The 18,101-nt window shown below is 22.5% G+C and overlaps 6 protein-coding genes across 6 annotated transcripts; 4 read left to right on the top strand and 2 right to left on the bottom strand.

The window, feature by feature from the left end:
- Positions 1 to 1,635: 1,635 nt before the first annotated feature.
- PVVCY_1303520 (duffy-binding protein) lies at positions 1,636 to 4,643 on the bottom strand (the record flags this gene model as incomplete). Its single annotated transcript, XM_008624026.2, has 5 exons — positions 1,636 to 1,679; positions 1,823 to 1,893; positions 2,046 to 2,124; positions 2,240 to 4,388; positions 4,572 to 4,643. 5 exons carry the CDS (start codon positions 4,641 to 4,643, stop codon positions 1,636 to 1,638), a joined length of 2,415 nt encoding a protein of 804 aa, XP_008622248.2.
- Positions 4,644 to 6,609: 1,966 nt separating this feature from the next.
- Positions 6,610 to 8,709, top strand: PVVCY_1303510 (conserved Plasmodium protein, unknown function; the record flags this gene model as incomplete). The annotated part of the gene is made up of 1 exon (XM_008624025.1): positions 6,610 to 8,709. One exon carries the CDS (start codon positions 6,610 to 6,612, stop codon positions 8,707 to 8,709), a length of 2,100 nt encoding a protein of 699 aa, XP_008622247.1.
- Positions 8,710 to 10,099: 1,390 nt separating this feature from the next.
- Positions 10,100 to 10,864, top strand: PVVCY_1303500 (pre-rRNA-processing protein PNO1, putative; the record flags this gene model as incomplete). Its single annotated transcript, XM_008624024.1, has 1 exon — positions 10,100 to 10,864. One exon carries the CDS (start codon positions 10,100 to 10,102, stop codon positions 10,862 to 10,864), a length of 765 nt encoding a protein of 254 aa, XP_008622246.1.
- A 1,376-nt stretch (positions 10,865 to 12,240) lies between these two features.
- Positions 12,241 to 13,329, top strand: PVVCY_1303490 (shewanella-like protein phosphatase 1, putative; the record flags this gene model as incomplete). Its single annotated transcript, XM_008624023.1, has 1 exon — positions 12,241 to 13,329. The coding sequence occupies one exon, from the start codon at positions 12,241 to 12,243 to the stop codon at positions 13,327 to 13,329; it is 1,089 nt and encodes a 362-aa protein (XP_008622245.1).
- Positions 13,330 to 14,170: 841 nt separating this feature from the next.
- PVVCY_1303480 (conserved Plasmodium protein, unknown function) lies at positions 14,171 to 14,932 on the bottom strand (the record flags this gene model as incomplete). Its single annotated transcript, XM_008624022.1, has 1 exon — positions 14,171 to 14,932. One exon carries the CDS (start codon positions 14,930 to 14,932, stop codon positions 14,171 to 14,173), a length of 762 nt encoding a protein of 253 aa, XP_008622244.1.
- A 1,396-nt stretch (positions 14,933 to 16,328) lies between these two features.
- On the top strand, positions 16,329 to 16,688 carry PVVCY_1303470 (translation initiation factor IF-1, putative; the record flags this gene model as incomplete). Its single annotated transcript, XM_008624021.1, has 1 exon — positions 16,329 to 16,688. One exon carries the CDS (start codon positions 16,329 to 16,331, stop codon positions 16,686 to 16,688), a length of 360 nt encoding a protein of 119 aa, XP_008622243.1.
- Between the last annotated feature and the right edge of the window lie 1,413 nt (positions 16,689 to 18,101).

The following is an 18,101-nucleotide window of genomic DNA, read 5'->3' as shown; positions in this document are numbered from 1 at the left end:
TTTTTTTTTATCAATTTCTATATTTAACTTTGTGCTATTGTTTTATTTTATTTTTTATGCATATGCATTTTATTGAATAACATTTTCAAGACGTTGATTTTTTAAGTATGGTGTATGCATTAAATATATATATGTATACGTTTTTTTCTTATCTTTTTAAATTAATTTTTTATTGTGGTATCTTTATACGATCTAAAAAGGGTAAAACGTAACAATGTGGTGTGTATTATACATGTATATATATAGTATATTATTTATTGTAAAAAAAAATTTACAGCTTATTAATTATATAATACTATATGTGCACAGTAATTACACGCTTAAACGAAAATAGCCACAAATTAAATGTATTTTACTTTTTACATGTATAATAACATAAATTTCAAAACAGTTACACGATTCTCAAAAAAAAAACGAAAAAATAAAATGTATTTTTTTGTATTATACAATAATCTACATAAAAAATAAATTAATTGTGATGCATACAAATAGGAAAATAAATGTAGATTTATTCATTTTTATGTATAATGATTATATATAGAACAGCTTAATTTTTATATATGTAGAGATGGGAAATATGTAATATACACATATAATTTTTCATGTATATGAAACATGTAATTTTTTTTTTCACCATTTAAATCTGTGCAAAATTTTAACCCAGTGTATGTATTAATAATGAATATATGATGTGTCTTATTTTATAGAGAATATTATGCATACCATCATGTAATAAATAAATATATATATTTATATATTTAAGGAGCTTGAAAAATAAAAATAAGCATAAGCAACCTTATGTGTTCATATATTAAAAATTATAATATGATAATTAGAACGCAAGAAAATTATATCTTAATATATGTAAAACATGCTACATAAACTCATGTAATTTGGTGGTACATAAAAGAAAAAATCTACATTCACACTTTCATAATAAAAAAAATTAAATGACGCGATATAATTGAGCTTAAATTTTTTTTTGTTTTGATATTGTATTTTATTTATTTTTATATTATTTTTTTATATATTATTTTATATGTAATAACGCACAATAGTGAAATTTGTGTATTTCAACCGAACACATTTTAATTAAAAAAAATAGCACAAATCTATATAATATTTGATTTATATGTAATATTTTTCAAAAAAAAACATTATTTTATTATGTGGATTTATTGTGATCAAAAAAATAATAATCCTTTGTATAAATTAAAAACCTATATTTTAGCACACTTTAAACATGATCTACTATCGAAAATGACAGGTTTCGATTTTTCTAAGATATATATATATATATATGCTTTTAATCGACGCAAAAGCATATATTGAGATATACTCTCTGAGACAATAATTTGAAGAATAATAAATTAAAATATTACAAAAAAAATAACATAATGATAGGCGTAAAGGCAATAGATTGAATTGTACAAATATTAACAAAAAAAACAACAGTTAACCAAAATAACAAAAATAAAAACTAAAAAAATAAAAATCATTAAGTACAATTTAAATCATATACAATTTAAAATATTACACATAAAAAGGTATAAAAACAATATATATATATATATATATATATATATATATATATATAAGCTAAATGGGAATATAAGTCTTCAACTCAATGTTTTGTTAATAAAAATCTACAGGTATATATTCTTGCATGTGTTTAAAATCTATATGAAAAAATTCATAATTAAAATTAAATAAATAAGGGAATACAAAATAAAATAAATCCATCGAATGTTTCGTATCATGTTATATATTACATATCAATAATTATGTGTGCAAGTATATATTTTCTAATTAAATATATTACCGTTGTTCATTGTTTGATTATAGGATTTATATAAGTATTCCTCATAATTAGTGAATGTCTCTTCTTCGGATCTATTGAAAGGGAAAGAAATGTTCAAGCCAATGCATTATATGTATGTGTGTGTACTTGCATATTTCTGTATTATGAACACCCTATAGACGGGTTAACCACAAACTATTCGAAAATTAACGGAAAATATAATGAGTTACATTTTTTAACTTACTTATTCCCATAAAAACCAACGGACGCAAAAAGTAATATAAGTATAATTATTATACTTCCGGCAGCAAAGTAGTATTGATCTAAAAAAAATATATACAAAAAAATTAAATAAGCATATAATTAAGCATGCATATATATGCATATACAGTTTCTATATTAATGAATCAATGTAATTTATAAAAAATGGTCGCTTACTTGAATAGCTCGATTTTTGAAAACATTGATAGGCTGGATCCATAAACTCTTTGTTCATACAATCATAATATTTCTTTGAGTTTATATTAAAAAATTTTATGCAATAATTTGAAATTGAGCAACAAAGATTTTGTGTTTTATTTTTTGGGCATGTTCCATGAGAATATTTATTATTTATAGATTTACAGTATTCTAAAGCAGGATTATCATTGCATACATTTTCAGTTGCTAGCATTATTATACTATCCCTGGTTTTTTTTATGTCTCTATGCTCATATTCATATATTTCCAATTTGTTGGCATTTCCACTATCGATAGCATTATTACTTATACCAACATCTTTACTTAGAGTATTATCATATTTAGGATCATTTTTAAATGGTATTTGGAAGGATTTCATTTCTTCGCCCTTAGTAACTCTATTTTCTAATACATTAGTGTTAAATTCATGTTCTTTAACCCCTTTATTTGCAGATTTTGGAGGTGGATTGATAGTTACAGGATTTGTAGGTGGATTGATAGTTACAGGATTTGTAGGTGGATTGATAGTTACAGGCTTTGAAATTGAAGGGGCTATATTTTGAATATTATTTTCCTGTGGTGGTATTTTTATTTTGTGATAGGTGTTATCACTATTTACATGGTCTTCCATAATTTGTAATTTGTATTGAGTATCACTCTCTGGACGTTGATTTAATTTACTTTGCTCGTTATTAACAGTAATCTGTTCAGTAGGTATGATATTGCTCGAATCTTGACTGTCAGCATTATGGTGTGATAATAAGTTTAATTCTTCATCATCATCATCGTCTTTAAACAAATCAGGTACTGTGTTAGTACTAGATGGAGGTAATAAATCATTTTGTGATTGATCTGTGAGTTTTGTACTTTCGATAGTGGGATCGGAACTCAAACTATTCTTAATAACAGTATTATTATCTTTAGTAGAAGAACAAACACACGATCCTGTATAATGATCATCATCAAGATTAATAACATTTTCAAAGTTAACTTCGTATGATTCTTTAAATTCTATCATTAAAGAATTATATGCTTTATCTTTACAAGTTTCGTCATAAAAATAATCGTTTTTAAAATTCGCAAAACTTTGTAATAATGTATTCCATTTAAATCTATTTTCATTTATCCATATCTCATAAGCATTACATGCAATTTTACAATCAGTATCAGTGCATACACTTTCTGTGAATATATTACTTTTCTTAATACATTTATTATTTATTTTATTTGCCTCTTTAAAATATTGTATACTGAATTCATGAATCCATTCTCTAGCCCATCTTTCAATTTGTAAATGATAATCTTCTATTTTATAATTAGTACAAATATTTTCATACTTTGATTCTTCATTAAAATCTTTTCCTAATACCATAGCCTTCCATATAACATTTTCATGGCGCTTCCACCAAATTTTTCTATCTCTTTTAGCATTGTCATCGGCTCCAAATATATTTTGAATTTTTAATTCTAACAAATTTGCATTTGCTACATTTGTTAAGCCTGTACCTTCAACAATATTTTTATAATCCCCAAAACTGTTAACCATATCATTACAATATTCATTATTGTTTTTGTCATCATATTTATTTAATAACAATTTTCCTTCATTTGCTGCATCTTCATATATAAATTTTTTAAAATAGTCCATTAATGATTCTTTCATTTCATAATCCGTTATTTCTATTTTATTGGGAATTATCTCTAATCTATTAGTACATAAATTGATTCTTCGACTTGGCGCGCAATTCTTTTTTTTCTCATCACAAACCCAAGCATGAACTTCAGTTTTCTCTTTTTGCTTACATTCACTAGTCTGATGATTATCAAAATAATCTTTATAACTTACCTCTCCATTCTTTTGTTCTGGCACTGGTACAGGGTTATCCAAAACATTTCTTTCATTTTTTCGGTTACTACTACTACTATAATTTTCAGATAATATATAATCTTTACCCATCAAATTACCATTGTCTTTTAATCCAAAATTGCCCAATGGCGCTTTATTTCTAATGTTATGTAGAGGGTTGTTAAGTTCATATAAAATTCTATTGCCACTATTATTTTTTAGATTGTTTAAAGGGAAGAATTGGAAAGCCTCACATGTTTCATTTAATAAATTGGTGTTTTTCTATAAAGAAAAAAATATAATATAAAAATGAAATATAACAATAATATTCAGTTTGGTGTTTTTTTATTTTATCACATTTAATACTTTTATTATGATTCAAACAATTTTATAAATGTATTGGATAATATTAATTTGTGCACACATTTATTTTATCATGCATTTATATATATTTTTTTTAGTAACCTTATCATGGTTCCACGCGATAAACGAGTACTGCATTAGCAGTACAAAAGACAAATAAGTTATGTTTTTCATGTTATTTGATAATTTATATAAGTTTCACTATTAATAAAATATACGATTCTATGCATCGGAATCATCAAATTTCTATGGATATATGCATGAATAAAACAATTTAATAAAAAAAGCAAAATATCGAGGCAAATGAATAAATAACTATAATAAATGAATATAATTTAGTTATTCATAAATATAGTTAGAACATTAACTTTGTTTTTTTTTCAAGATATATTCTTAGAATTTTTTAACAATATTTCTTCGTTGTAATTTTTTTATGCATAGATCATCTATATGTGATGCAATTATATTTGGCTTATATTTATATTTTGGGGTACAAGATATATCAAGCAAATAATCATTATATTGGTAATAATAAAAATCAAATAACATTGATAATTATTATTAAATATATACTTATAGTTTATTTATATATTTACGTGCACATATATAGTATAGAAAACATTGCTAAGCATAGATGTATATATATTATATGTTGTTACTGAATTTTGTTCTAAAAAAGTTGTATACAATTATATATATATTAAAAAAAAAATTGGGGTCTATACTTATAAAAATTAATAATGTTAATTTTTAATATTAAAAAAAATAAGTGTATAGCTAGCTATTTTTTTTTTTTTCAAAATTAAGATTTAATAATTCAGAAATGGCGAACAATTTTTAATTTTTTTTTTAATATATAATAATCATTTTTTTCATTATTTAAATAAACTTATAATCTATGTTGTTTTAGTATATTTTTATGGGTTACACTAAAAAAATATATATATAATACATAGTAATTGTTTTATACTAAATCATATACACCTATAAAGAATTCACTTAAAATGTTGTAATTATATATATAATATATGTAATAATTTGCACCTAATTTTATATTTTCAAATAAGCAAATTTTATAAGGGGGCATCTAATTTGCTTATTATATTTGTTCTCCTCTTTAAAGTACATATTACACATAATTTATTGGGTTTATGTTGCTAAATATACAACTAGTAACTTTTTTATATGAAGCATTTACTAATAGAACAACTATACATTTAAAGACCGAATTATTCAATACATATTTTTTAAATATTAATTTTCATTACAATTATTTATATTTGATTACTTCCTTTGAAAATGTAAATTTTCTATATTATCACGAACACATTTTGATCCGTCATTTTCCTAAAAAATTGATGTATAATATTGTGAACACTGGTCTTTAATTAGATACACACAAAGAACACCACAAAAATAACTCTTAAAATACTATATAATAATTATAAAAGTAGTTATTTTTTTTCATCTTCTTTTTATTTGGTTTATATTGTTACTATTTTTGGTAATATAATAAATTATTATTTGATGAATAGAATTATAATTTTATTTAGATGTGAGATACAAATGCGCTTATATTGTTTAATATAATTCATAAACAATATTTCAAATGATATGAATTAAATGAATTAAAATGGAAAAAATGAAAAAACCAATACTATATTATTTATGTGTATATGTGATATATAGAAGCAATGGGTGAAAAAAAATTGCGGTCAATTATAAAATTGTTTCCTATAAAAAAAAAGAAAAATATAAACATATTCATAGCCAAATTGTAAAAAAAAATAATAAATAATAGAGATAGCAAAGATGTTATTCGCAGGATATATAACATAAGATCGAAAAAATAGATTGGATATAAAGAAAAGTAGTATTATTTAGAACTCCAAATTTTAAAAAATAAATACAACATAAATTAAATTATTGTAATGAAAAATTAATTAACATAATAGATCATTTATATGTAACATTATTTCTGTGTATAGTACCCAAAAAATATATGTAGGTTTACTTTATTATAAATAAAGTGTTTTTTTCGATAAATAGCATATATTATCCTTTTTTGCATTTAATTTTAATCTCGTTCGCCAATTTAGTATTATTATGGTTTTTTGTTTTTTGATGCGTGTATTTAATAATGAAATATGCTGAATATTATATCAAGCAAAATATTGTGTCACTAAATATCCAATTCGATATTTTCACAAAATCGTTTATTAACTATTTACTCACTTCCAAAGTTGCTTTAAATCATGTTAAAGCTTCTATTATAATCAAAAAACAAAAAAATATTAAAAATTTTCATTTATATAAAGTTAAATTCACGCTTATATATAATCATAAAAATGATTGTGAATATGATCAAAAAATATTATCAATAAAAAAATGTTCAGACAAAAATAACTCATATAATGCTGAACCTTCTATAAAAGGTGGAAATGATGGAGCACAAAATGTTTTCCCCTCCAAAAAAATTCAATTAAACTACGTCAACTATTCTGTTAACAAAGGGAAAGACAATTCTGTTCATATAGAAAAAAGCGAACATAATGAAAAACGTGAAATATATGAAAAAGATGTTTATAAAAAATATAATAATAGTCCAAATTTTTTGAAATGTAATAAACCTATAAAAAAGGAGGATATATATTTTCCAGAGTATAAAAATTTAGGAAATGACAAAAATATATGTGCAGATAAATGTATAAATACGAAAACAGAAAATGGAAATGAAGCGAAAAAACGATTTGTAGAAATAAAACCAAATGACATACATGGTGGCAATAATAAAAATGAAACGAAAATAAGTACAGTTCAAGCATTAAATGAGAAAAATGAGGAAAATAAAAACAAAAAATTCGAAAATAATCAGTTTTGTGATTTAACTAGTATGTTAGAAATGCAAGAAATTTTTAGTAAAGGCGAATTTAGTAAAAAGATAAATGTACAATTAAAAGAGAAAAAAAAAAAATTGTGTAAATATATAATGCTACCTTCCATGTTAACAATAATAAATGGGAAGATTAAATCAATTAATTTTGTGATAAATAAAAAATTGAGTATAATATTATTAGTAGAAATAATTGTAAATAGAAAAAATACCAGTTTTTTTGATATATGTAAAAATAGAGAATTAGACAATATGCTAAAATTAAAAGAAAACATAATACAATGCAAAGTATGCAATAAAAACATTATGTTTTATACAAACATTAATCTTATAATGCCTTATGTGTATTTAAATATACCTAATTTTTTTGATCATGCATTTTGTGAGGAATGTGAAACAGTTTCATGGGATTCTATAAAAGATACTGATAATAATATTTATATTTTTTCAAATTCTTTATGTTTTAATTATAATTTAACAAATCATTATAATATAGTAATTAATAGAAACGAAGCAAAAAACTATAGGTATTTTTTTTTTTGTGAATTTTGTTACAATACATTGGGTTACTTGGAAAATGAAAGAAACCGGTCGATAGCCAATTTTTCGAAAATGGGTAATGGGGTTAACAAAGTTAATAATAATATGAGTGCAGTTTTATGTGGATTAAGTAAGAGCACTAACAAAAATGAATACGTTAACATTAATCAATTTTTTTTATTAAAATCTAATGAGTCCAAATATCCATTAATAGAAAATAATCCAGACAAATATAAAGAAATCACTAAAGAAAATTTCCTATTTCATGAAAAAAAGAAAACAACAGATCATTTTGAAAAGTGCGCACAAAAAAATGCATCGGAAGACAACAATAATGTTAACAGTGATAATACCAATTGTGAGAATTTGAATTTAAAGGTTTACTTATTTAAGCATAAAATAAAAATGCTTCTTAAAAGCAAGAACATTTTTAAAAGCTACAATGACTTATTATTCCTTAGCGAATATATGCATAACAAAATGGAAAAACATAACATAGCAACTTTTTATTTAAAAAGTTATGAGAAAATCAAAATTATTGAAATAAAAATTTTTATTAAAAAGTTGTATATTTGTAACATAATGAATACAAAAAAACATTATGATGAAAATTCTATATGTTTTCAAAAAGTAATGAAAGTATTATATTGTTTGAAAAAACATGATGAGAATAAAATATCTAACTCAGAAATAATAAATATATCAAAAAATATTTATAATGACGTCTTAAAAATGTTGATTAGTTATTCTTTTAAGTCAGATATTTTTGCAAACGCTCTTTTTTCTTATCTTCATTTGGTTCAGTAAAGAGTGTGTGCATATAAAAAGGGGTGCCGAAGAACAAAGCATATTGTGTTTGCCATAATTTGTATACTATTCATTGAAGATTTAATTTAATTTGGTGGTTTCACTTAATTTTTTTTTAAGCCTCCCATTAAGAGGCAGTTTTCGATTTTAATTGGCTATACTATAGCCAATTATTTTATGATTTACTATGTGAATTATATAACCATTTTTTCACAATTACAACAGATTGTTTATTCTATATAGTTTTTGTCTTTTATCTTACATTATTTATTTTTTTATAAACTTAATAACGATTTTAAATTTCATTTACCCTTTTAGTATTCACAATTTAAACATACGAGGGGCATAAAATATATCATATGTTTCGGTGGCATTTCTTACTAATTATGTAATATTAAAAAATATATATATAAATGGTACAAATTTATAAAAAAACTTTGAAAGTTTATGACCAAAATAGATTCCAATGAAATGAAGGACTTAATAATATTTTTATATATACATAACTACTACTTATTTTTTACAATTGTTGGATAATATCCTTAAAATGTTACCCTATTATATTATACTACTTAATAATATATTTATTTATAAAGAAAAAATACCAAGTAAAAAACAAATTCAGTATAGGACTATATATCAATGCAGTTGTATTTTTCGCAAAAGATTACACGGCAATTTATACCTTAAATTATTATCAATTACATAAAGGAATACTTTTACCTGATTATTGATGTTTTTTTAATATTGTTTTTTTATTTTGTAAATAATTTTTGTTTTATTAATTTTTTATTTATTTTTATCATAACATAATTAATTTTGTAGTATTTATTATCACTTATAAATTTTTTTTGGTGTAGCAGCAATTGGAACGCCTATATATACTGTCGCCAAAGGGCATATATAGAGAATAAAAATATTTTTAAAAAAAGAATGCATATCAAAAAATAAATGAATAAATTAGTATATAAATGGATAATATAGTATATTATTTTTTAACGTATAACTGTAGAACAATGGAAATAAATTTTAATTAATAAATTTAAAAGTAATATATTTTTTTAATAAAAAATTGTATGAATAATTTTCTGTGGGTTTTAAAATTTACAAAGTCATTTATTTTTCTTAAAAATTCAATATAATTTATAATACATATTATATATATTTTAAAATGATAGAAAATTGAAATATTCATGCTTCTTATCACAATATAATTATACATACAATTTTTTGCATAATTCTTTAAAAATAAAAATACTCAATTAAATGGGACTGAAGAAATAGCATTTAAAGCTTAGTACATAAAAGAAGTTACAATTTGCTATTTATATGACCATTAAACAAATAAATAAATATATATATTGATAAATACATATTTAAAGGCGCCAAAATGACGAAAAGGATTATTAAAAATTCAGTGACTACACGGGATGATAGGAAAAATATAGCATTAGAAAAATTTGAGGAAAATGATAACGGCATGAATGGGGAAGAAACACGAAACGTTTTGACCTTAGAAAATATATTGCAAGATAACGATATAGATAATAATAAAAAAGTAAAAAACAAATTAATATTTAAAAATATTAAAAAAAATAATGATAGTTCTATTAATAAGAATGAAATGAGAATTATAACTATACCTAGACAAAGAATATCATCAGTAAAAAATAATTGGCTTGAATTAATAAAACCAATTGTAACAAATTTAAAATTAGAAATACGTATGAACAAAGATAAAATAGAAGTGAGAACATGCAAATTAACAGAGGATAAAAATAATTTACAAAAATCCTCAGATTATATTAAAGCATATTTACTTGGATTTAGTATTGAAGATGCTTTAGCATTATTAAGAATCGATGATTTATACATTGAAAGTTTTCAAATAAAGGATGTTAAAATATTAAAAGGAGATCATTTATCTCGATGCATTGGTAGAATATGTGGTAGTAACGGATCAACTAAATATGCTATTGAAAATGCAACAAAAACAAGAATAGTAATAGCAGGTGATAAAATACATATACTAGGTAGTTTTAATAATATCAAAATGGCTAGATATTCTATATGTAGTTTAATTCTTGGATCAACTCAAGGAAAAATTTTCAACAAACTGAACATACTTGCTAAAAGACTTAAAGAGCGATTTTAATGGCAGAAATTTATTAAATGAGGAATGATATACTCGTTCCTATATTATACAACATCTTTTGAAAATGGATTACAAAAATAAACATATATATATGCACATATTTTAGAATAAGGGAAATTAAGTACCCAAATTTAACGTGCATTTTTTAATATTTATAAAAATAAAAAATATGTATTTGCCTTATTTCTCACAGTTAAAATCTTTATTTTGATATTAATTATTTGTGCAAACAAACATAATTAACCCAATTTGTTAATTATCATATATTTATTTACATATGTGTACGTTTGTACGCATTTTCATGAATTATACTCCTCCTAAATATTGATAAAGTAGTTTTTTTATTAGAATTACTCAACTATTATGTATATATTATTGTTTTATTACTATCACACTGTGTTATATTTTATTTTTGTTAATTTTAATGCATATGGATAATAAATGATTTTAGTACATCCCCTATATGTAACACTTTCATTTTATATTGCTTAATTTTCCATTTCTTTATTTCGTTTTTTTTTTGTGTGGCTTTTTTAATGCTATATGTAATTTTGCTTATTAAACACATATAAGTATAACTTTTACATTGTGAAAAAAATATAAATATTACCATATATATTGTTACAACAATATATGTATTTATTTATGCAAAAAGGTACCATGAAATAAAATATGCGTTAGTTTTTTGTAAATATTTGGAAGCTTAATTATATAACAATTATGTAAATTTTTGAAATAAAAACATGCAAAATTATTTAAAATGCATATTAATGTGAAAGGAGAAAAGGAGTAAAAATATATCACTTTAGTTTCATTACTTTTTTAAATTTTATTTTATTTTTTTATTATAAAAAGGAATATTATTTTCAATTAATACTTGGTGTGCATTTCCTTCCTTTTCGAATAGTAACAATTATACATGTTTCCACTTTGGGGACCCTTATGTTACTATTTATGTATTTGATTTATTTCTAGTGAATATTTAAAATAGGGAACAATAAAATATAGCAAATATTATAATATCCATCATCAAGATATAAACTATGTTTCACATCAATAATTGGATTTTTTTTTTAACATAGGCTTGTTTGCAGTTAATATTGAATAGCGTTGCCAAAATATATAGATATATATATGCATAGATATTGAGAAAGCAAATACCAAATTGGCAACCTAACAATTTATAAAGTATATGCAAATTTGCATTACGGAACAAAAAAACAAAGTAATTGAAACATCTCCCAGTTAAAGTAGGCGTAGTTCATAATTGAATGCGTCTAAGCAGGTGGAATTTTCGCTATTTGTAACATAAACATATTTTGAAAAAAATAATGATGCATCTCAAATATATAAACGTATAAGCACAGAGGAGTAAAATGATTTTTAAAAAAGCATTATACATATTGTTGTTGCTATACATTGCAATAGTTAAAAAGGGTGAAGGTAAACCTGATTCTAAACAACCTTTTTTATTTAAAAATTTAGTGATTGATAAGAAAAAATTAGATAGCTCTTATTATCATAAATATGATAATATAAAATGGAATGGCAAAATTATAGCTATAGGGGATATACACGGGGACATAGAAAGCTTAAAACTAATTTTAAGGCATTCAAAATTGATTGATGAAGATGATAATTGGATTGGTGATAATGTTTTATTAGTACAAAATGGTGATGTATTCGATCGTGGTATATATGGTCCAATGATTTATAACTTTTTATTTAAATTGCAAAAAGAAGCAATAAAAAAAAATAGTAGAGTAATATTAATAATGGGAAACCATGAACAATTAAATTTATGCGGTAGTTTTTATTATGTAAATCCAAAAGAAACTGAAATATTTTTTAATAATGATATTAATTATAGATATCATAGTTTTGTAAACCCCAATGGAGAATATCATAAAAGATTAATACGATTACCACCTATGGTTAAAGTTAACAATATAATATTTACACATGGAGGATTAAGTTTATTAATATCGAAATTTAGTATAAATGATATAAATTTAAAAACTCGATTGCAAATAGAAAATAAATGCGAAATTTTAAAATATGATTCATTTCGTGATTATTTAAGTCGAGATGGAGTATTATGGAATGATGTTATGTCCAGAAATGTACCTTATTATGAAAAAGAAAAATGTTCAGAATTATTTCAAGTTTTAGATAAATATGATGCTAAATATCTAGTTGTTGGGCATACTAGACAATCATCACACCAAATTGGCTCTTATTGTAATAACCATTATTTTCTTATCGATACAGGTATGAGCTTATTTACGAATGATGACCAACCTTATCCGAATTATCTTAAAATTGATGATCATAAAATTAAAGCAGTTAGCTTAATTGTTGACAAGAAAAAAAAATGTCCACACATCGAAATACAATTGAATACTCCCAATAAAGTCAAATATTGTGTGAAGGAAAATGAAACTTATTTGAACGAATACTTATGAGATATATATTTGTAAAACAATCATTTATATGCTTGTTATATCATATTATATAGGTATTTTTGATATATATGCACATATTTTTTGTATTCGCTTGTTCAGTTTCGGTTTGAAACTCAATTGATTTTTTATAGCCTTTGTGGGCCTATTTGCTTATTCCATATTTTTTCAAAAATTTTATGCATATCCCCATATATTATACATGTGAGTAAGCATTTCCGAATATTATAAAAATTAATCTTTTTGATACTAATTTGCATTAAAACGTGTATATATCCATTTTTTAAGTGATTTAATAAAAAAAAATAACAAATATTGTTTATCTTCAATTTGACAAAATATATTTATATAAAATATAAACATAGTTAGTTTGTATTATTTTTATAAAAAACGAATAATACGCACACAAAAAAAAACACAGCAAATGCATGTGGTTATATACACACATAAAAATGCTGTTCAAAAGAAAAATATTATCATTAAATTTCTATTAAAAAGATAAAACATCTTCCAACCATCAAAATTCATTGCTCAAATAGCAATTTATATGCGTGTTCATATATACAAATGTAGTTAATATAAGGATCTTTTACTGTGGCAACTTCTTATCGGGGAAAAAATATGGTAATAAATATTTAGCAAAAATATAGCATACAAGCAATGATAACTATTTATATATCTAAGTATATGGAACAGTGCATAATTGCTTTTATATTATATAGAGAGTGATTCCATGCGCCCCCCATCCTTCATATTCTCATTATAGTAAGAATATAATTCCCATACAAAATAATATTTGGAAAAAAGTGTTTATTGAATGAATAGACTTACATTGTGTAGACAGCTACCTGAACATAAAAAAAACAAATATACAGAGAGCTATCACAATTGCTAAAATAATAGTTTTCTTTAAATTATAGGTTTTAATTTTTTTTAATATTTTTTTTATCTGAGGTATATGGGTATTAATAAAATTAATTTTTTTTATTTGGTTAACAATATATGAATTTTGTAATCTTAATTTGATATTCGTTTGATTTCCTATAGATAAAATATTATCTAATTCGCTAAGAGAGTACTCTAACGCGCTTCTTTCTTTAAATACATGATTTATTTTATTTATATGATTATTAATATTACTTCCATCCTCTTTATTAAAATGAGGTGCAAGAGAATTTCTTTTCTGTTTATATAGAATATTATTATACATACATATTTTATCTAAAGTAGCTCTAACACTTTGAAGTTGTATTTTAAATTTATCAAATATACTTAAATATCTAGAAATTTCTAAAGCATATGTTTTATTATGACTAAAATAATTTTGCATTATTTGTAAATTTTGTATCCCTTCTTTATGTAAATTTTCTAGCTGTTCGACTTTTTTTTTTTTATCGAAAATTATTTCATTTAATTCATTTTCTTTTTTTTTATATAGATCATTTTCATTATAATTAAAATTGTCTTTACAATCACTTAAAACTTGCTCAAAATTTATTTGGATATTTTTAATAGTTTTCTTATATTCTCTGTACCGAATTCCTTCGTTATACTTATATACATCATCTTCATCATCATTGTTTATTACGTTGTAATTCTTCTTCATCTTTTCAAGCAGTTTTCAAATTTGAGAAAATTGTCCCATGTATACAACCCGAACGAAAAGGCACATATGTATTATATATGTATAAATGTATTCGTTTGTTTTCTATTATTGGCTTAATGTGGTGATATTATACTTGGTCGTCCTTTTTCATTTTCTTTCATTCGAAATAGTTTACGTATAAACATTTCCGAGTAAAAAAAAGTTACCATTATATTATTTTCCCTGTAACATGGCGCATATATGAATAATTATATATATATCAAATTCTAATGTACATATTGAGAGAACAATATTTTGGCAATTAGAAAATGTATACAAGTAATCCTTCTTTATTTTCTAGCGTTTTTAATTTCAATTTTTAATGAATGTACTTAAGAAATACGGAAAATACATATATCTTAAATATGGTAATAAAAAATAGGACATAAAAATATACAAATATTTTTTACATGATGAATAATCCCCCCAAAAAACAAAAAAAGGCATCCATAAATATATGAACAAATAAAAGCTATATCAAATAATTGCTAAATTAGAAAACTAGCAACTTATTTTTAAAAAAATTCGATCATAAGAAGTATTTCCTTTTTTCATAAAACTTCTAGTCAAAATTAATGTATAAAATAAAGCGAATATATATACGTAATAAATTATTGCAATACGCCAAAGTAATTACATACTTTCAGCGGGAAAAAAATAAATGAAACAAAAAAACTGAAGATAAAAATAAGGATGTGATAAAAATTATTTATTTTATAATATATATTTTTAATAAATATAAGAACTTCGTATTTCCTCGTCATAATTTTTTTTTATTTTGTATATAATAATATAATACACAGTTAATTATAATATATTGTGCATTCGCTTGTGAGGAAGAAAATACATTTTCTATAATTATTATACAATCTTAAAACTCGAGGCTGATATACATGTATTTGCTAATTATGAGGAAGACTACAAGATAGTGCAGAAGAAGGAATATATATATCATATTTTTATTTTTTTAGTTAGAGGAATAATAAAGCATATTATTGTAGCAATAGTATGTTTCCCCCCAAAAAAATGTAAAAAGGAAGACTAAATAGTGTGTAATTTTTTTAGAATATTTTCCAAAAAGTAAAGAGTATCACTTATGTGGGCTTTGATATATAATGTCCAAATAAAATATATATAAACAAACATTGTAATTATTTTTTGTTAGTTTGATAAGCTTGGAATATTATATATACAACAGCAGAGTTAATATCCTAAAACATACATGCATTGTAATTTTATTTTTATGATATATTTTTTATGTTTATTCTATTTAATTTATATAACAAATGTGGTAAGTTTGAAAAAAAAATTATTTATTAATCATGTTGGAAAATTGGATACGTGTCTGACACCCAACATGGGAATTTTAAATAAAAGAAAATTATCCTTATGTGATAAAAAGGGACAAATTATTAAAGGGTTTATTTTAAAAGAAAATAACCTTAAAAATGACATTGTAAAAAAAAAAAAAGAAAGTGATGTAATTGAAATGAATGGAATAGTCGAAGAATGCTTAGCTAATACCAATTTTATAGTTAGTATTCAAAATGGGGAAAAATTTTTGTGTTTTATTTCTGGGAAATTAAGAATTAATAAAGTTAAAATTAATTTAGGAGATACTGTTAAAATTCAAATTCATAAATTAAATTTCGAACAGCGACGAGGAAAAATTGTCTATAGATATTTGCAGCAAACTCCAATTAAGCGTAAAAGGTAGAGGGACTTAAAAATGCAAGAATACCACAAATTAAAATCGAAGGATATAATTTACAAAATTATTAATATATTTATTAAAAATAAACCTTATTAAAAAATGACTTTGACTATTTATTAGTTCGGCACCTCCACATGCATCTTATCTTATTATTTTCCCATCATTTTATGAACAACAAATAATTTTTGAGGTTTATATTAAAGTAATAGAAATAAAAGTTAATTGAAGTGGTAAGGAAACTATTAATGCATATTCAATTCTTAAATATATGTATATAAATTTGTGAAAATTAATAAATCCAAATAAATATCCTGATTTAGACATTAATTTCTTCGTTTGGATAATACAATTAAAATCCATAACTTTTTATTTTATTTGGCAACAAAAATATTGTCTCGTTTTATATCTAAATGAGATTCTTTGTTTTTTTTTGAATTTTTTAAATGTAATATTCCTAGAACAACCATAAAAAGGTTTCTAGTTTAGTGTAAGTATTTTTTTATTTTATATTTTTTTTTAATTATGTGTAATATAAACTATATTTGGCATAATCTTCTATAGAATAATTCGCATTTTGTTCTTTTGATAAAGAATAAACGCAAAAAAAGAAAGACAAATAAATATAGCAAATGCTATAATCGAATAAAATCATTATAATATTTATTTTATACAATGAAAAACTGACAACTATTGTTTTAAATAAGAGATCATATTGATTAATTGAATATCTTTTGAGTATCAGACATATGAAGTAATGTATATTTATAATAAATATCTTATATGCATTCTTAATATATAGAAAATTAAAACTATACACCCCCAAAATGGTTATTCCCCACTTAAAGGTTATATTTTTTTTATTATAATATATATGTACGTATCTTTAAATGTGAGCAAATGATAACTTATTATAAGGAACTGTAATATGCCTTATATTTATTAATAAAAATATTGTTATATAAGTTATACTCCTTATATATGTATTTACAAAATGATAATGGTTTGTGAATCTTTGCTAACTTAAAAATTGGATGTAAAAATAAAACATAATGGGATACATATGGCTTGTTTTTATTTCGAACAATCATTATTTTTTTAAATATTCGAAATGTATCGCATATATTTTTAAACTATGCAGTTGTTTCCTATATTTGTATAAGCATGAATATAATATATATATTTACATATGTGATATATATTTCTTTCCATCTAAAATTTACAGATACCACCGTTTATTATTTGCTACATATATGCATTTTTTTCATTTTTTGGGTATATATGGCTGATTAAAAATTTTTATTATCTTTTATTATAATTTATTTTAATTAAAATACATTTTTATTTTTTTTATTTATTTTATAACTATTATTTTTATTATTATATAGCAATTTTTTGGAGGGCATTATCATCATTTTT

This window comes from Plasmodium vinckei (genome assembly GCF_900681995.1).
Source record: "Plasmodium vinckei vinckei genome assembly, chromosome: PVVCY_13".
Taxonomy (NCBI): Eukaryota; Apicomplexa; class Aconoidasida; order Haemosporida; family Plasmodiidae; genus Plasmodium; species Plasmodium vinckei.
This window is presented reverse-complemented; position numbering and strand designations above follow the sequence as displayed.